The 19,825-nt window shown below is 52.5% G+C and overlaps 2 protein-coding genes across 2 annotated transcripts in view; both read right to left on the bottom strand.

The window, feature by feature from the left end:
* The window catches only part of LOC311166146 (uncharacterized protein), a 162,243-nt gene that overhangs the window by 89,837 nt on the left and 52,581 nt on the right, over nt 1-19,825 (bottom strand). The window lies entirely within an intron of this gene.
* Nucleotides 1-19,825, bottom strand: part of LOC311166144 (uncharacterized protein) — a gene marked incomplete at both ends in the record, with an annotated part of 32,831 nt that overhangs the window by 1,457 nt on the left and 11,549 nt on the right. The window contains 15 exon segments of the mRNA XM_084227620.1: nt 1,987-2,078; nt 2,946-3,110; nt 3,561-3,696; nt 4,935-5,035; nt 5,834-6,066; nt 7,695-7,762; nt 9,671-9,894; nt 11,020-11,138; nt 12,005-12,129; nt 12,780-12,979; nt 14,414-14,548; nt 16,351-16,470; nt 18,489-18,608; nt 19,038-19,100; nt 19,672-19,787. Coding sequence (XP_084083746.1) covers nt 1,987-2,078; nt 2,946-3,110; nt 3,561-3,696; nt 4,935-5,035; nt 5,834-6,066; nt 7,695-7,762; nt 9,671-9,894; nt 11,020-11,138; nt 12,005-12,129; nt 12,780-12,979; nt 14,414-14,548; nt 16,351-16,470; nt 18,489-18,608; nt 19,038-19,100; nt 19,672-19,787 — 2,017 coding nt within the window.

Genomic DNA, 19,825 nt, shown 5'->3' on the forward strand with positions numbered 1-19,825 from the left:
GGAAATGGATGCAGAAGAGCATCTTGGAGCAAAGTGCAGCTGTATCTGGAGGGGCCTATTCCCCAAACACTGCCAGAATCACCCTCACCTCATCCTGCATCCGTGCCACTGAGCAGTGCAGGGACCATAGCAAAAATCTTCCCCCATACTCACGGGTCAATGCATTAATTAGTACATTACATGAAAGGGAACTGGGATGTCTCCTGGCAGTAGACATTCTCTCTGATGCACAACTTGCCTTTAAAAAGTTAAAAAACTTCCTGCTTTTAGAGAAGGAGGAGACTCAGAGTGAGAGCTCTTGGAGCTGAGGGAAGGACTCCAGCCCAGCTCATCTGACTCCTGAGGCTGTTCCCCTCTCTCTCTGATTTAAAGGCTGCTTTCTCGAAGTGCTACAGCAAAAGCTCCTGCAAAAATTTCCTGTGGACCACCTGAGGAGTTCCAGGGGGACCAGTGCCCTCCACAGTGCCTGTCCTTGGGCAGCCCCACAACGTGTCCTGCACAGCCTCTCCAACAAGGAGCTGCTTCAGCAGCACTTTGGGATGGCCTGGAGGGATGGGAGGCCCCTCTGTGGCCAATGCTGAGGGCCCCCAGTGGCACTGGGAGCTCCAGCCCTGCTGGCCACACTGACAATGGACAAGTGATACAGATTCCCTCTGGCCTTCTCCGCTTCCAGGGGAGTGTGCACTACGTCCAGGGAGCACCTGAACCCCTCCAAGCCTCGTGGGAGGTGAGGGTTTTCAGCAGTTTGTGCTGCCACCTGAAAAACAAGCCATTTTCTGTGCTGGCAGGAAGAGACAGCCACTCTGCAAACTCTCTGTCTGTAAGAGAGCTTCAGGGCCAGCAGTGCAATGGCAGCTCTGGGCTGAAAGCAGAGCCCTGCACACAGGGAGTCTGGCTGGCTTGGCAAGAGGCTCCATGGAGATCAGGACTCATCCCAGCTGGCTCTGGGAAGGAAGCTGCCGGTCTGACCATGATGATGCAGATAAAAGCCTCATCTTACATTGGGAAGGAAAGAAGGCAAAAAAATCCCACACTCAGCACAGGCCTGTAGGATCTGAGTCAGCTTCTCCAAGGAAAACTCTCCTATTTCTCCCTCCCACTCACCCCATGTCCAGCCACTGGCCCTGCTGCCCAGCCCACTGCCCGGGCACAGGACAGCAGGGCAGCAAAAAGGGAGGTCAGCACGAGCATGACTTGGTGCTGGCAGGCTGGGCAGGCAACACAAGCACTGGACGTACAACAAAATCTACCTCTGCTCCTGAAGAGTTGCTAAAATCCTGCGCCTCTTTCAGGGCTCTGGCTGGCTCCTCCTCCTTTCTGATCTTGAAGTGCCTCCATTGAGTTGCCGGGGAAGCCAAATTGCTCCTCTTCTCCTTTGGTGGTTGGGGTTTGAATTTCAGAGGGTAAAGCTCATCTCTGAAAAATAAGATAACTATGAACAGGGACCTGCAGTGGGAGGGAGGGACACCTGCACCAGCAGCTCCTGGCCAGGATGCAGCCCCTGGCTGGGTGCTGGGCAGGTTGAACTGAGAAATGGTTTGATCCAGCCCTTCCCAATCCAGCCTGGAGCAGCTCTGTTCTAAAGGTAGCCCGGGGATGGCACTGAGGTGCTGCAGCAGCTGCAACTGCTTGCACTGAGCAACTACAGAGGACAGGCATGAACACCTTGTGGGGATGCCAAAAGCACAGTGGGAGAGGAAAAGACAGAGAAGGCAGCAAAAAGGTGAGATCTGAGGCACCCAGGGGCAGACCCAGCCAGTGCCCAGCCAGCACAGCCCCCCAGGGCCCAAGGCCAGAAACTCTGCAGCTCCACCAGGGATTTATCAGCAATGTTCCCCTCACACTGCTGGGGGGTTGGTTGACATTTTCCAACACTCCCAGCTGACTCAGCTAGCATTCCCCATCCATCCATCCATCCATCCATCCATCCATCCATCCATCCATCCATCCATCCATCCATCCATCCATCCATCCATCCACACATACTCAGTCTGTGGTGCTGGGATCCTGCCAAGCTCTGTCACCCTTGGGCTTGGGGAGGTTTCTGCCGGCCGTCCTGAGCTCCGTAATTGTGCTCTCTGTGCCAGGAAGCAAGCAAGAAAGATTTAAAAAAACCAAAACAAACCACAACAGGGAAACCTAAAATATCTTCAACAGCTCAACCCTGCTCAAGTTATTTCTTTAGGGACACCTACCACTCTCCAGCTGAAATGCTGGGCTTTTGGGGAAAAAGAAAATGACATGTTCACCTCCAAATCGAAAAGGATTAAGGTAAGAGAACCTTCCAAACTACAAATTATTGGCCCAAAGGTAAAAGCTTTGCAAGAAATCTCTAGTTAAGACCAGGCTGACAGTTCAACAACTGGTTCTTCTGGTGGGGAGAAACCCTCCTCGTTAAGGGAAGCAGCCTCAGAGTTGAAAGCAACTCTTTTGTCAGACTTCAGGCTGCCTGGCACAGCCTGCACTGCCTGTTCTTCCTGTTCACTGATTTATAGGCAGTGACACAATAGCCCTGGTTCAGATGTTTGGTGCCATCCAGGGAATTTGGCATTGCTATTTCCATATGTCTTAATATAAGTTTCAATCCTTGCAACCACTCTTCAAATCACAGCTTTCCTTTCTTTTACAGAAAGCTCAAGGCTCCCAGAAGTCTTCTGACATCCTCTTTTGTGCTCACAGAGATGACATTTTAATCCGGATGTCTCCAAAGTTAACAGCATTTTAAAGAATAATGAACTAAAATTACCCTGGATTCCAGCTGTGCCCAACTCCATTCTGTGTCAGACACTGAGATTCCCACCTCTAAGGCACGAGCTGTTTGTGCCACCCATCCCTCCTGTCCTTCCCACAGCAGCCTGTGCCTGTTTTCTCCGGCAGAATCCCCGTGCCCTGTGCCCCCTGCCAGGAGCAGTTGCACTCAGGCACACAGCTCCCCGTGCCCTCACCCGTGGGTTTCTCTCATCCCCGAACACGCCGATGAGAACATTGGTGCGATGCTCGCCCGGCGCCTGCACTTCCACCACAACGGGGATCTCTGCTGTGCTCTGGGGCTGGACAATGCCACAGGGCTTGGGGCTGGAGTAGAACACAGCAGAGTCCTCCTTGCGTTTCTGGAAGGGACAGAATGAAATGCAGCTTCAGTTTCTTCAGACCTCTGAAGAAACTTTAGACTCCTTAACATCCACCACAACAGCAACTTAAACACACGTTTAAAACTGCCCAGGACAAAGGTAAAAGGCACAAACAAGATGCAAGAATTGGAGGCTCAGCACTCCCAGGGGATCCTGCAAGGAGGCTGCCAGCACAGGCATTGCTGTCTGTGGATGCAGCAGCTTTTGACAACCCTCTAAGATCTCCCACAAGAAAACACCCTGAAGACTAGAACATCAACTGTTTCCTCAGGAGCTTCAACTGCCTCCTCAAGTTTACATTTGGGTAGGATCCTTTCTCAGCAGATCTTTAAGACTGAATAGAAATTAACAACGTCTTATCCAAAGCCTTTTTTCCCTAATAATCTCCTCAATAATATTTGACAGGAGGAGGTGGATGTGATGCCAAACCTGGGGAATAAGCCCGTAGCAGCCAGGAAGGTGGCTGGGATTCCTAATGAGGATCTTCCTCTCATAGGGCACCTTCAGCTGGCACTCATCGTACTGGAGCACATGGGTGGACCCTTGGAGCTCAGGAACGAGACATCTGGATAAAGAGATGACCCCAGGGCAATCAGAGGTACTGAGAGAATAGAGAACATTTAGCCCCAAAATTCGGAAATGGAGCAGAACACATTGGTCACTGTCAAATGGACATTTAGCAGCCCTACAGAGATAAATTGACTTCTACCTCTTCCCACTCCAACGGGTCTTGTCAAGGAGGGCCAAACCCTGAGGCGCAGCACCCAGAGGCTGCCAAGTGCCCCAGGCAGAGCACTTTGTGCCACAGCTGCCTCAGTCCCTCCTTCACCCAAGGAGGCTTGCAAGGACTCCTGTCACAGTCCCAGTGATCCACGAGCTCTGGGGGAGGCTTCCCAACAAGATCAGGGCTCACTCAGGCTCAAGGAACACACAGCTCCAGTGTCTCAGTAAAAATGACTCCCTTCTCTCCCATGGTGCTGTTGCCCTGCCTGAGAACTCAGCTCTTTGCCCCAGCCCTGCAGGGCACAGACACCAGCTGCCCTCCAGAGTGGCTGATCACCCCCTCCCAGGCCCTGCAGCTCCCTCGCTCCTTCACTGCCCAGCTCCAGGCACTGACTGGCCCCAGCTCCACCTGCTGTACACAATGGCAGCCCAGGCACTGACTGCATGGCTCTGCCTGGGACAGGCAACAGCACCAGGGAGCTGCAGCCCTCTGGCCATTCAGCTGGCACCCACAGCAGCACAGCAGGATGCAATTCTGCTGCAGCAACAACCCCTTTTGGTCTCAACTCTGAGAACATTCAAGCTCCAAATGGGAAGCAGAGGGAAGGAGAAAAACTGCAGCTGACCTGCCACATCCAGGGCTGCTTTCCCCTCCTAAGACCTTGCCCTCAGCACTTGCTGGGATCCACTTGGCCCTGCCATGTGCCCTCATGAACAGAAGCAGACCCTGACTCTCAGCAGGCTGCTTGCTGTGGCCCAAACCAATGCACGCTGCTCACAACCAGCACAACTCCACCTCTTGCAGCAAGAAGGAGAGGAGGCCCTCGGGAAATTTGTCCCACCTCAAGCACCAAAACCCAGGCCCATAAATGAGATCATTCCTGCTCCCTTTAGATAAGGGCCAGGGCCATGCTGGGCTGTGAGCAGGGCTGCTTTTCACCACAGGCTGCTGTCCAAGCCCTGCTGTTCTCATGTCCAGCTGGCACAACATGAGGCCATTAAGCAGCACTTCTCCTGGGCAGCTGCAGCCAGCAAAGCCTGTGCAAGGCAGTGCCTGGGGAGGCCAGCAAGGGCTGGTACCTGGCTGTGATGATCAGTCTTGCCACTCCCTTGCCAATACCCTCCAGATCCACCAGCATCCTCCTGTAGAACTCCATCACCGTGTTGGAGCACAGGGTCACCTGGTGCAAGAGCAGAACAGGAAATTCTCCCTTACAAAAGCTCATTACCCATCTGTGATATCCTCCAGTTTTTGAGGGAGGATTTGGCCATAATTCTTCTGCTGCTCCATGTGTAGAGCACAGTCTCAGAGGAACAAAAGCCTTCTGCCAATACCAGACTTGTTAAACACACCTTGCTATCAGAACACATGTCAGCTACATTAAAACATCAGACTAAAGCTCTCTGCACCACTGAATTCAAATTAAGGGGCCAGTTTCTCATCTGACCACAATGACATCCATGCAGAGGAAATCTGACTTGAACACAATGAGTTCAGCTTCACAGCAGGAAGCTGAGGGAAAAGGATGGACCAGCAAGTGCTGGGCAGTTCATGGCTGCAGAGTATTTTGTCCCCCCTGGAGATTCCTGCAGTGAACACAAATCATTCTGCTCCCCAGAAGAGGGGAAATGACACCAAGAAGAAAAGCTGACTGCTTTATACAATGACATCTCTCTAACAGCCACCTTCTGCCCTCATCCTTGCTCTGCCCACTTGCAATCAAATCATTTGCTCTCAAAAACACAAGAATGGCTTCAGGCCTTGACCATAAGGTATGGGACCTCAGCAGATGATTTTGGAAACCAAACAGTGCTCCTGGAGGAACATCCCGAGTAAGGCAGCTAGCAGAGGCCTCCCAGCACTGCAGATCTCTCACTCCCAGCATGCTCAAAGCTGGCACCAGAGCTGAAGCCCTCCCACACTCCAGTGCAGCTTCAGCCCTGCTGCTGCAGCGTCTGTGGCTGCACTGTTGCCGTACCTCGATGTCCTGGTGTCCCTGGGGGAGGATGGTCCCTTGGCTGGGATTGATGCTGAACTCCCTGGGCTCCACATAGAAATGGATTCCCTTCCTCCAGGCTGGGTCGCTGTCCCTGCGGATCTGATCCACGCTGTCCACAGCCGGCTGCGTGCCATCGTCCGACATGCGGAGCTGGAACGTCAGGGGCACCGGGGAGCTGTTGGTCAGGCGACAGCGCTGGGTGTAGGGAAAGCCTGGCAAAGGACACAAATATCCAGTCAGGCACACACTATGGCATGATCCTGGGGTGAATATCCTGCCAGGATGAAAGTGGGATTGGAGTTCAGCTCTGTATTATCTGAACTAAAGCTTCCCGAGAAGCTGCATGAGGAATTAATCGTCACTTAGTTCCCTCTGACACAGATTCCAGACTGCAGCCCTGAAAATGCCCACTCCTAGCCCTGCTCAACACTGCAAGCTTCTCTCTTTGGGATGGGGAGCAGCTCCCTCACCTGCCCCAAACCAGCACCACTTATCTCTCAGTGATGAGTGTGCACCCAGACCCAGCATTTACTCTCAGAATTCAAGCTGGAAAATTCCCTGCGAAGCCTGCCAACACTCCCACTGTTTGCAGAGATATATAAACAGTGAGTCGTCATTGAGAAGTAGCTACAGCAAAAGAAAGTGAGGATGGAATCAGGAACTAGAACGTGAGGCAAAGCACCCTAAAGCAGCTTCTCTCTGCAGGATCTTTAAGGCATCTCTTGGTTTGGGCCAAACAGACTGAGCACGTGACAGCTCAGAGCCCACTCAACTGGGGGCACACCCGAGCCTTGCTTTGAGATTAGCAATGAGGAACCAGGTCCCACCTCACCCAACAAACGGGGACATCACACCCATGCTGCTCACTGGGATTGCTGACTGCAAGGGTTGACCCCACTTTAGCTCTGGATTTGCTTTCCATCCTGCAAAGCCACAGATACAGCCACTGATGGTGGGCATGTCCTGCAGAGCCCACAGAGCAGCCACAACCTGCTCTGCAGTGCACATCTGGCTGGGCTGGCCAGCTCTGTGGGGAGGAGACTTCTCCCCAGGCCTGCTCACCAAGACTCACTGGAACACAGATGGGCAGAAAAAACAACTGCAGCTGCAGCCCAGAGCTGCTCTGTGCCCATCCAAGTGACCACTGCCAGCTCCAGCAGCGACTCCAGCAGGGAGGCAAGAGAGGCACAAAAGGACAAACCCAGGTGTCAAAACCTCAAATCAGACTGAGCTCAGCACACAACAGTCAACAGTCACAAAGAAGCAAAGATACAACAGCTGCCTTCAGCTGGAGAAACCTTAGGAATGAAATGAGATTCAGCAGGATCAATCTCCTGGTTCAGAACCATATTTCCATCTGTTGCCTTTCTTGTTTCATTTCCTTAGAAGGCAACTTGACAAGTGCCCCCGTGCTGATGCAGGCTGGGGAAGAAGCAGCTAAGCAAAAGCAATGAGTTTCCTTCAAAAGCTCATGAACTGCTTTGTTCTTGGTTTGGGCTTGGCAGTGAATGTTATTCCTTTTCCCATTGTTTTGCCTGGCAGCCCTGTCATTTCAAAGGTATAAGAATTTGCAGGGAGGGGCTCATCTTTCCATTGCAGGAAGATTCCCACCTTCCTTGGCAGACATCTGTCTTTTAAAGCAGCACAGACACACCAGAAAATACTGACTTTCTATTCCTTGCTTCTATTGGATCTCACAAGGGCAAAATGCCACCCGAGGCAGCAGCAGCCCTGCAGTTCACAGCCTGGAGATGCTGCTGGGCAGACTGTGAGTGAGGGATGCTTTTCTGTGGGAAGACACAGATCCCTGACACTGTGTCCCAGCCCAGGGAACACTCACCAAAGGAGATGTCCCCGAAGTCGAGCTCAGGGAGGTCAAAGTGCAAACTCGGAGCAATGACGCTGCCTCTGGAGGGCAAGGACAGAGGAGGAAATGGCTCGGTTAAAGGCCCGGCTGTTGTGGTTCGGGGGCACAAAACCTGGGCTCAGGGCACCCTGGGTTTCCAACCAACACAGCACCATGTGCTCAGCACAGGGCCCTGTGCACAGGAGGCAGCTAAAGACAAGTGGCCAGCAGCCAACAGCCACAGATGGGCTTTGGGCACAGGGCAGGCAGGAGAAGGCCCTGGGCTGCTGGTGCTCCCATGAAGGACCCTGAACACACACCCAGACATGGCTCCGTGCCTCACTTTCCCCATCTGCAATGGGAGGGACATAAAGGTGTCCCCACAAACTTCTGTCAGCAGCCCTTGCAGCCACAGGTTCCCTGCTTTGCTCCTTCTTAGCTGGGACTGCTGTTCCCATGGAGGAGCTTTCTCAGGAGAGTTTGACCCACACAATCATTACAGACAGAGTTCTGAGACAGGAATCCAGGGCATTCCCAAACATCCTCTGCAAAGAGCAGCAACAGGGGACAGATGAATCCTAGAGGAAAGGACCAGCTTGTCAGCAGTGCACCAGCTGGCACAGCCAAGAGCAACAGCTTCAACAACCAAACCAGGCTGTCCTGAATCCAGCACAGCACCTCAGCTCTCCTTCAACTCAGCAGACAGACTCCAAAAGTCACCAACATCCACTGAAATCAGCACTTGAAGCTGCACAACACTCACAAGTTGATTTCATACTTGATGCCAATCAATGCCCACTCTGCCTTTTGGTTCCAAATCAAGGAGCAGTGACCTGGGCCTTCTCTTGTGTTCACAGCACTGCCCCTGGCTCTGCTCTGCACATCTCAACCAGAGACACCTGCCCTTGCCCAAGGAGAAAGCTGTTTATGCAGAAACACCCCATGGCCACTTTGGGGCAGGGACAGAGGAGAATCAATCATTTGATGGTGAAAGGTTCCCTCTTGATTTCCAAAATACAAAAGCAGTACTTTTCCTCCAAAAACAAAACCAGCATCATTATTTCTCCACTATGGGCATACCTACTCACCACTTTTCTCTTGCTAAGTAATAACTTCCTTGTTCTTTTTTATCCAACTCCCTTATCTCATTGGTATACTCCAGTGCAGATTGCTTTCATTTCTTTACTGCCTTAAGCCAGTGCCTGCCCACAGCAGCAGCCCAGCTCCAAAGCTGCAGAGCAGCCAGCATCAGCTCTCCTGCTCCCACTACATTATCCTAGCAGCACATGGCTCAGGCTGGCAGGGACAAGGCCTCACGCTGCTCTGCTCCTGAGCAATGAGCTCTGCCTCCCCTGGGATCAGCCCTTCTCCCTTTGCCTGGGCCAGGATTATCTCTTGCCATGGCACCAGCCCACGCGAGGATGCCCAAGTCCTTGCGACACTTCCTGCTGCACATTTCCCTGACTCCCACATCAGCCCTTTCCTGCCTGTGCCAAGGAGGAACCAGAGCACTCTGTGCACAGCAGCTGGGAGCACAGCTTGTCCCCCACAGCAGGGCTGCCAGAGGTGAGCTGAGCCTGCTGCTGCCCATCTGCCATGGATTGTTAACACAAGTTTTTACAAACACTGCTGCTGCTGCACAATCACCCAAGCTGGACCATCTCCAGAGCCCTGGGGCCTTGCTGGCTGCTCAGGTGGGACATCCCAGAGCAGCTGCTGCCCAAAGCTGATCCATCCCACTGCCTGCCATGGCCCAAGGCACAGGGAGATCCCTGCAGGGAGGAGTCATTCCAGCTCCCAGCTACCACCCAGGGCAGGAGCCATCCTCACACTAAAGCAATGCCAGCATCACAGCAGAGATTCAGACCTCAGGAAACACCTTTTTTCTCTGCTCCAGCCCAACATGAGGTAGGTGGGGGATGTCCCAGACACAGCTACAGATGTGCCCACTCAGCTCCCAGGGTCCTTACTTGATGGTCAGGATGGCAGGCGTAGGAGATCCAGCCACTCGGAACTGGAACTCTTCCTCAAAGCTCCCCAACACGGTGGCACTGAAGGACATCTGCACACTCTGGCTCCCACCTGCTACAATGATGCCCTCCAAGGGTGCAAACTTGAAGCAGGAGCCCATGCTGGTGGCTGAAGGGATACAGCTGAAGGGAGCATCCACAGCTCCTTGGTTCATCAGTTTCACCTGCAGCAGCAAGAAAGCCAAGTGGAAATACACGTGGAACCTTCCCTACTTATGAGTTTATTTCTCATGATGCCATGAACACCCAGAAAAGGCAGAAGATGCTTTGTGCTGCTGAGTGGCAGAAGGCAAAAGATACAACAGGACAAGTTCTGCCTTTGGGTTTTCATGCAGAGCAGAGAGAACTCCACAGAACTGCAGTCACCCTGGGCTGAGCCCATGCACACAGAGCAGTGCACCTCTGCTCAGCATCATCAAGCTCACTGAGAGCTGGCCCTGAGAGCAACGTGGGCTGATTGCAGCTGTGTAGTCAATCACCCCAGAGCTGCTGCTGCCCCACTTAGCACAGCTCCAACAGCACCATCTGCTCATTCACCTTTTCCCATACCATGAAAACAATACACTGGGAATGAGGCATCAGCATCAAAATGTATAGACAGCACCATCTTTTGGTAAGAAAACTCAGGGTGTCTTTCTCTTCCCCAGCCAAGCTTTTGAAAGTGTCTGCCATGATGCAGGGCCTCATTTTCTACCTCTTCACTTGCTCTCTCATGATCTTTTTGTAAACTTGACACTATTGTGGGGGAAGCAAATAGGTAGGAAATTCCTTTACTTTATTCCCAGGAACATTTTCTCTTTCTAGAGCCAGAGATGCACCAAGGCTGAAGTGTGGTGAGGGACTGGTCAGCAAGGGAGAGAATCCCAAAGCTTTCCTGTCACTTGCAGCAATAAGCAGGAGACACTTGGCTGGAGGCTCCTTGCAGTGGGCTGAAGCTCAAAGGCAGCCAGTTTGTTGCAGCTGCTTCTGCAGAGCCCAGCCCAAAGGTGCCTTGTGTCTGGCACTGCCACAAAAGCCTCTGAAAATGCAGCTTTTGGAGCCAGTGCTGGTTTCATGTGCCAAGGGGTTGTTGTGCAGGGAGCCTCCCAGCTGAGCCCTAAGGAAGGCTGCCCAAAAGCAGGGACTGGGGCTTCAGGAAAAACAGACACACCTTTCTGAACCCCCAGATTTGAGCAGGACATCAAATATTCACTGCTCACAACTGCCCAGGCTGGCAGCAATCCACAGCTCCACCAGGCTTGCTGCTGCCTCAGGAGCCATCAGGATCCATCCCAAGCCCTGCTGCTCACCTCATAGACATGGGGGGTGTTGACAAAAATGTTCCCAAGGTCCAGAGTCTGAGAGCTGAGTTCAACCAAGGGTCCTTGGCCTTCCCCTCTGAGCTGCAGGGGCAGCCTGCTCTCACGGCCTGGGGAGAGATGTCCATTGCACTACAATCATTCTCTCTCTTACACTGGATTTTCCAGGCTGCCTCAGTGCCACTCCCTGACTCTGAGCTGGATGCAACCAGCTCTTGATGCTGCAGGAGAACATATGGACCCTTCTCTTCCCTCAAGAGATATCCCTTGGGGCTGACTTCTAATTTCTAACCCATTCCTTGGGCTCACTGGGAGGTGATCCAGGTTCTGCTCTGAAAAACCTAGCTGGAGCATTGCAAATCCAATTAAAAAGGGACAAAGGAAAGATTAGTAAGTACAGAGCAGCTTCTATATGAAGACTGAATGGGATTCCTCAGTCTAGAAATGAAAGTGGAGAGGTTTGAAACAGCATGAATGGCCTGGGAACTGGGGACAGGGAAAATTTTGTTTGGATTTGTCACAAAAAAGGAACTTGAGGGTCTGAAAATGTTGTTAGGCAGAAACTGCATCTCTGTGTAAGGGCCACATAGAAAAAGGGTCTGTGGCAAGCCAGTGGAGAAGCAGCAGATGGGACAGAGGTGTGCAAGAAATCCATTGCATTGGAGAGAGGCTGATGGAGACCTCCCCACAGCACTGCCCAGGAATCAAAGAAAACTTCAGCCAGGCACAGCCACATGGTAGTGGAGAATCAGGGATCCTCCTTCCTGCCCTCACCAACTCCCAGCAAAATAGGAGTCCAAACTCTTTGCCTGGGAGAGGGGATCCACTTTCTCAAGGCCCTAAACACCAAGGAGTTCTCAGTTTGCTTTGGGGTAGAGCTGAGCAGGGAGGTACCTCTGGAGGGAATGCAGGGCAGGGGACAGCAGGGAGCCATGGTGCAGAACTGTCCTGTGCCCCTGCAGGGCCCAGCACTCACCTGTGCTGCAGCACACTGCCAGGGAGCCGCAGGGGTCACCGCTGGCCCAAGGGTGACATCCCACTGTCCCCTGCACGGTGTCACCAGTGCCCAGAGCTCCTGTGGCCGGCACCACCGAGAAAGGACTGCAACACAGACAGAGGGAGCAGGGCTGGGGGCACACCTGGCCAGGAGATTCCTTCTGCACTGCAGCTCCGTGCAGCTGCCTTTGGCAAGCAGGGAGCAAACCAAGCACAGGCAGCAGAAGACAGCCAGGACAGACAGCATCAGAAACAGCCACGCAGCCACTGCTGAGGAGATCCAGCCCTCACCAGATCCTCTTGGGAAAATGACCTCAGCTCCCCCATACTCTGCATCCAGCTCTCTGCCATGAGCCTCAAGGGTCCCACTGCCAGCAATCCCATCACAGAATGCTTTGTGAAGAGCACAGAGAGGGTTCAGAGCTATCTGCATGCACAACCTGACACTGACTGCCTCAGGAATTTCTCCCAGAGAATGGCTCTATTTGGCTGACAGTGCTGAGGAAGCTTTTCAGAAACTGCTTGTGCTCAGGAGGGTGCAAGCCAGCTCCAAACATGTTCCAGCAGCCTCCAGGAAATGTGGGACAGACAAAGCTCAAAGGCCACTGAAAGCAAGAGCAGATGCCATCCATCCTGCTCCCTTCCAGCCAGGCTGCAGGGCAGCAGCTGCTGTGCTCTGGTTCCTTTTGCTGCTCTCCCAACTCTGCTATCATCCCCCAAAGCTGTTTTGCACAAGGACAGATGAACTGCCTCACCTCTGGCTGCTCAGCTGGTACCGAGCTGCCCGGGTACCCACACTGGGCACCAGCAGAGCCTGCTGGGTGCTGCACTGGGCTGCACCCTTGGAGATGTCCAGCTGGGCAGGGGAGTCCAGGACAGCTCGTGCACCAATGGCTCGAATTGGCACAACTATCCTTTCCCTGGTAGTCATGCAGACGAGCTCGTGGCAATAATCCTGCAGGAAAAGAAACTGGCTCAGCACAGGGCATTTAGTGCCATCCCCATGGCAGAAGAAAAACCATTTCTATAACCCTCCAAGGGCATCAATTTACCTATTGCACCCTAAAATGAACACTAAGTTCTACTAATATGTCACATTTTAAAGGCACCCATGCACTTTGCAAAACCTTCCTCTGTGGCATTCACCTCTTGTGTCACTTGGGTCATACCCATACCCGACGCCACCATAATTTTGACTCTAAATTTTAATGATGTTAAAGAATTCCTAAGTCCCTTCTAAAGGAGCATGGAGCTAGGGAACACGGACATTCCTCTTTAGCTTTCTATATTCTCACTGTCTGACAATAGGACAAAGTGTTCAACTGACTCTAAGCAGCAAAAGAAAATGAGAAAACAGCTGCACCCAAAGAGATCCTGCACCTCTGGCCTGGTGTAGAAACATCAGTTGGCTCAGAACTCCCCACAAACATTGCCTCTCCAACCAAGACAGGAGAAGAACAATGCCAAGAGGCAGCAGAATGCTGTTGGAAAGGGCCTCTGTTTGTTTCCCTGCAAGGCTTCCTCCCTTCCATGCCATAACCTAAACCCTTGCATATGAACACGCCTCTAAATCAGAACATGAACCCTCCAGATCCCAGCACTGAGATCAGACTTGCCAGGGCCTCAGCACTGCTCTTCAAACCTGCACACAAAAGCACCTTTGGCACGGGATGGGTGCCAGCTGACAGAGCAAGCACAGTGACAGGCATGAACACAGAGCCCCAGCAGTGTCACTGCCACGGGCTCTGGGCTCACAGCTCTGCCTGCAGCTTGTACCTGCCCTGCACCAGCTCCTTCAGGCAGCTGTCCCAGTCCCCTGCAGCTCAGCAACCTCCTGCTGACCAAGGGCACCCAGAGCCCAGTCTGCCTGTGCCAAGCCGGGCTCACGGGCACAGCACATCCTCTGCCCTGGCCCTGCAGCTGCACCATGCTCACTTGTGCTCTGGGACAGCACAGCTGCAAGGCTGGAGAGCAGAGGGGCTGAAAAAGCACCGTCTTTGCTCCAGCCCAGGGGCAGGCAGGGAAGCTGTTGCCAGTCAGGGAGGAGGAAAGCTCTCTGACCTCTTTCTTCCTCTGGTGTTTTCCATCATAATGAAACCCCTTCCACTGGACCTAGAGATGGCCCAACATCTATCAACAGCCCTCTGTCATTTCCATCCTCTTCCCTCTGCATCTTCCCTTGGCAATGCTCAGGGATAGGCAGGGAGGGGAAGCAGAGCCTGGCAGGCCTGGCTGCAGTGCCTGCCAGCCCGTGCCAAGGTGTGACTGCCTGCAGGCTGCCTGCCCACGGCCTGCAGCCAAGCTCACAGCATGCAATGGGCTGGAGCCAGAGTGCAGGGAAAACAATGGCTGTGCAGATCACTCTGTGCTTTGGCTCCTCCAGTCTCACCTTGTTCTCGGCGGGGCTGAAGCGGATGCGCACAGGGGCAGAGGCGCCTGCTGGCACCACATGGTACACATCCCTGGGGCATGCCAGCTGGAAATAAGGGCAGCTCTCCATGCACACCTTCACCAGACGAGGAATCTGCAGCAAACACACCAAATGATCATTCTGACACTTGTGCAAACAGCACCAGAGGAGACCTGTCCCTGCCCTGCTGACATCCCTCCTTGGCCCCTTCTCCAAAGCACTTTCAGCTGGGCAGGCACAGGCACATCATTCACAAGGCTGAACTGGAATCCCTTCTGTCTGCCTCCAGCATTTTGGCCAGGGACAGTGGGGCAGTGCCTGCTGGCAAGGAAGGGCCAAGCAGGTCAGCACCAGCAGGATGGAGACAGAGCACCTGAACCAAGTCATCTGCATATTCAACAAGGCCAAAAAACCTGCTGGCTTCTGCCTGCACACAGCCATGCAGTTGTCATGTTCCAGAGGGGGAAAGTGCTGCCTGAAAGCGAACCAGCACATTATCCTGGGGGAAAGAAGAAATTCCCTTCTAGCAGAGCAGGTTTGGGCAGGGACCTTGTGGGGATAAGAGTCAGGCAAGCAGAACAGCAAGAGAGGAAAGCAAACTCTGTGGCCTTACTGGGAATAAAAGCAAACATGAAAAGCAAAAGAAGGAAGGAACACAGCAAGACAATCCCTAAAACAAGGAGAGGGCAAAGAGAATTTCAATGGGCAGTAAAGCAGCAAGGGAGAATCATAAAACCATGAGAGCAATCAGCTTGCCAAAAGTGACAGAAACACAGACAGGCTGTGCCTATTGACTGTGGGCTTCAAAGGCATTTTCTGCCTGGAGAAACATGACCAGCACTGACTGACACTGTGCTTCCAGGATCAAAAGCCAGTCTTGGCTCTCCAGGCCTTCTTGCTGCCTCTGCAGGCAAGCTGGGCTGCTGGGCTTTCCTGCCTGCAGCCAGCAGGCCACGTTCTGCCCTCTGCCATTCACAGACACAGCAAACATGCATTTTCTAGCACACTGACAGCATCAACCCCTGAGCACCAAAATGCTCTCCAAAAGTCTCAACCAGATGCTTTGGACTCCCTCCTGTCTCCTCCCACCAGCCTAATGCTGGCACAAGCCTCACTTGAGAAAATGTTTCCCTGACTGAAATTCTAATGGTCTCAAGTTTTCCTCTTTACACTGGAACACAACTGCTGACATTTTTTAAACTTTTTCCCCTCTCAGCTCCCTTGGGAAACTGCAAAACAATCCCAATTTTTTTCAAGTGAAGGTGGGAACCTCCAGGAGCACGTGGCTTTGCATGTGCTGTGGCTCTCTAAAGGGAAAGCAGAGCACCGTGTTTCTTTTGGAAAAGCTGAGCAGAGCTGGATGAAGCTGAGCAGGAGCCTGAAGTGGCACCTAAAGGCCTCTTACTGCTTCTGCTCCATCAGGCTGATTGCAGGGCTCTTTCAGAACACAGCTCCTGCACTGCCCATTAATGCCATTCATGAGAAGTGATTCCAGCATAAAGTGGAAAGGACTCAGCCCCCTGAGCTTTGACTGTGAGCTGCACAAAGGGAGCCAAACTGACTGGGAGAGGCAGAGATTCCTACCAGGAGCCAAGATTAACCAAGGAGACACAGGCTGTGCAATAGACTCAAGGCAAAGCACGAGAGCAGGTAAGAACTGTACAGCCCTCAGCATTCCTATCAGTCCTGAGCTTGCAAGAGAGGCAAACTCCTTTGGGATAGACACCATCAATGCATGGCCAAAATCAGGGGATGATTCCCAGCACAGGAACATTTCCAGCATCTTGCAGACCAAAATGCTGAGACATTTTCTTCTGCATGTGCTGCAGTAGATAACTTGCTTTGCTGCACACTGGGGCAATGACAGCACTCTCCTCTTCCAGCACAGTGTTAAAGCCCTGGCTGCCAGCACTTACCTTGCCCTTATTAATGAGACACAGCACCATTTCAGAGACCTCCCGAGCAACGAAGTTCTGAAAGACCACTTCTGGTGGGGAAACCCCAAACCAGCTCTGTTTCGGGGCAGCTGATGGCAGCTGGAGAGGAGAGAGAGAGCAGGGAGAGCTTCAGCTGCTGGGAGGAAGGTTCATGCAGGAGAATCTTCCACTGATCCCCAGGGAAGTACAGACTCTGGGGGAGCACGTCTGCCCAGCCCACACTGGGCAAACAGTGGCTCACCCACCTCTGCTCTGAGCTGATCCACAGCTGCTGGGCCACACAGAGCAGCCTCAAGCCAAGCTGCTCTTTTGGCATGTATTTCTCCAGGTTGCTTTCTCCACAATGCCAGGCAGCACTTCCCTTAAGCTCAGCCTGGTGCCAGGTGGTCACAGAGCTCTGGGGCACTGACTGAGCACTCATGGAGTAAGTAAAATCCATGGATTTACAGGAGACACCATGGGAAACAATTTTGGGATGTCCTTTACTCTGAGACAGGGAAACTCAGGCCCACACAACTGCAAATATCTTTTTTGCTCTAGAAATTACACATCAGTTAGAAGAGCACGGGACCAGAGCATGTGTGAGAGATGAGGTGATATTTGGCTGAAGCCAAAAGGTTATGAAGAAAAAGAATGGAATTTGTTGGTTGTATGTGTTGTTTGTGGTTTGGATTTGTTCAGGTTGGTTTGTTGAGTGTGGCAGTGAGAGGGATGGGGTTGAAGATCTGACCAAAAGGAAGGAGGACAAGAGGGGAGGGGACAGAAAAGTTGGTGGTCAGTAGAGCATGGAAGCTCCTGAGTACCCATCAATGGGAAAGGGGACAGGGACTGCCCCAGACGGGTATAAAGGGCACAGAAAGATTGCCATTTTCTTGGAGAGTGTGTGTGTGCTTGGCTCTCGGGGAGGGAGACACGCCTGGCTCAGCTGAATCCTTACTAATAAACAGTTTTCTTTTGCTTGGATGATTTTGTCCCCTTTCATTCTACTTAAAAGTTAGTGTGTTTCACACAAAGGGAAAGGCAAAAATAACAAGACAAATGAGGTGAAAATCAAAAGACAAGTGAGGTGAATGCTGAATGAGGATATGGTTCAGTTATTTTCTCAGCAACTTGGGTAAAAGTAGAGTTGGTATCTCCTTTTTCCATCAGCTTTAAATGGCTGCTTTCTTGTCATTATTGCTGTCTTATTTAGTGACATTCTAGAGGCACATATGGAATGACACCAGAACAGCAAATGCTTCTGGAGCAGAGACATTGTTTTGAGAAAACTCTCCCCTGCTGTGTCTGCCTTCTCCAGCCACACTGCTGTCACTGCAGAGACACAAGCAGGTCTCCTCTGGGACTTCACAGCAGACACATTCTGCTGAAGGGAGTGGCTGCAGCACATTGTCCCTTAGTTGTGCCCTTCCCTGAGGTGTTCCCAACGCCCCTCTCCAGGGCAATCCTCAACCTGTTTGTTCCATGTCTCTTGCTGCAAATTTCCTGCTCAACAGCCCACCTCGGTCACCTACCCCTTTGGACTGTGCTTTCTACTGAGCCAGTCCTGCCAGAAAAGCAGCTTTAAACACACCTCTCAGTAGGCACTGATCCAGATAAAGCACATCCATTCCCCTCTGCCCAGGGACAGTCCCCTGGACATCTGGCAGCCTGCAAAATCTAACAGCCCGTCAGGGTCCAACACATTGTTCCAGCCCAAAGCAGGAATGCAATTTGTTTTGTTAAATCTCAAGTAATTCCTGCAGATCCTTGGCCTTCAAAGGCCAATGCTGCCACTCTGGAGGGAATCCTGTGACCCCAAGCATTTGATGGTGAGCAGACCAAAGCAAGAGGTGGCTATTTCAGCAGGAGAATGGCAAATGGCAATGTTGTGCCTTTGTGTCCCCAGCCTTCCCCCTGTCAGCAATGGCAGCTACACTCCAGCACAGCCCAGCACCTTCAGCAGAGCTCATTTGTGTTGCTTAGTGCACATCAGCACTCCCAGTCCACCACTCCCAGCAGTTTGCAATGACAGCAGACCCTGCACACTGAGGTGTTTTGCTGGAGGCAAGCCTGTCACAAGCACACACCCTCTGCAAACTTCATGATAAATAGAAAGGAAAAGAGCAGGAAAAGGCTACCTTGGGATGAGTCTCATTCTTGTCTAGAAATGGGCCAGTTCTGGGCAGAATACTCCCCCCAGTGCTGGCCTCCTTCTTCCTGCTGGGAAACTTCTCCCTCTGGAACTTAGAGGGAAGCAGCTGAAAGGCAAAATACACCAGCTAAAGCCTCAGAGATGGGCTTGTTCAGAAAGGCTTCTCTTGAACAAGTGGCACTGGTGAATAACTTGTGATCACAGCCACTGGGACAGTCCTGGGAGCACTGGAAGTTTCCTGCTGAAATCCTTAGCATCAGTAAATTAATAATACAGAGTGCAATACACATACTCCAGCCACATGGCTCTGTCCCATTGGCTTCTCCCCGACTGGATGGGACATGGTTGGGGATTTCTGCTCTTTGGGCATTTGTTTCCTCTTACGTTTCCTTGGATTTAGGCAGTGATCTTTCCAGAGAATGGGGAGGAGCTCTCAGAACTGCCTGAACTCCATCCCTGCACAACACTCAGAACTCACAGCAAGGAGATATCGCTGCTGGCTGAGTCCAAGAGATTCAAGAAAACAAAGCTGTACCAAGAGGGAGGTGCACAGGAATGTGTCCAGGTTTTGGTGCTCCCTCTTAATTGTTTTCTCTACCTGAAGAAAACAGAGGGATCTCCTTGACAGAGCCTCAGCACTGGGGCACCTTCAGCCAAGGGAGCTCCAGACAGCAAGGGACCTTTGTGGCCCTGGCTCCAGTGCTGCCTGCAGGGCTGGCTCTGTGCCCACACAGGAGCTGGGAGAGAACAGCTGCTCTGGAAGCTCTTCCAGATGGGATACCCCGTGGCTCTCAAGGCTTTGGGCAGAGTTTGAGCTTTCCCCTCCCACATGCCCGGGTCCCCAAGGGCAGGATGGTCAGAGCAGCACAGGTGAGTGCCCAGCCTGACAGAAGGAATTCCTGGAGCAAAGGGAAAGGGACAGAACACATGCTCAGGCCTTCAGCTGTACATTGGTTTCACTTGGCTTTGCTGGCACAGCAAGGCAAGGCACAACTGTAGCATCCCACAGTGTTCCCTACTGCACCAGGACAGCCCCCAGCAAGAGGAGCACGGCACAAAGGGCTGGGGAGGGGCTCTGCAGCTTCACAGCGCTGCTGGACAGCAGGGCCAGGGAGAGCAGGGACACCAGGGCACTTGCCAGCCTTAGAACAGCCCCAGGGGCTACTCACAGTATTTGGCTTCAGCCTTTCCCTCAGCAAAAGACGAGGTGTTGGTGTCTTCTTCTGGAATCCAGACGCCATTTCCAGGGATGATGTCACAGATGGGCGACAATTCCTCAACACAACTGGAAGGAGCAACAATGGAACTCTGAAAATCCACAAC

This window comes from Fringilla coelebs, assembly GCF_963513975.1.
Source record: "Fringilla coelebs genome assembly, contig: SCAFFOLD_43, whole genome shotgun sequence".
Classification (NCBI taxonomy): Eukaryota; Metazoa; Chordata; class Aves; order Passeriformes; family Fringillidae; genus Fringilla; species Fringilla coelebs.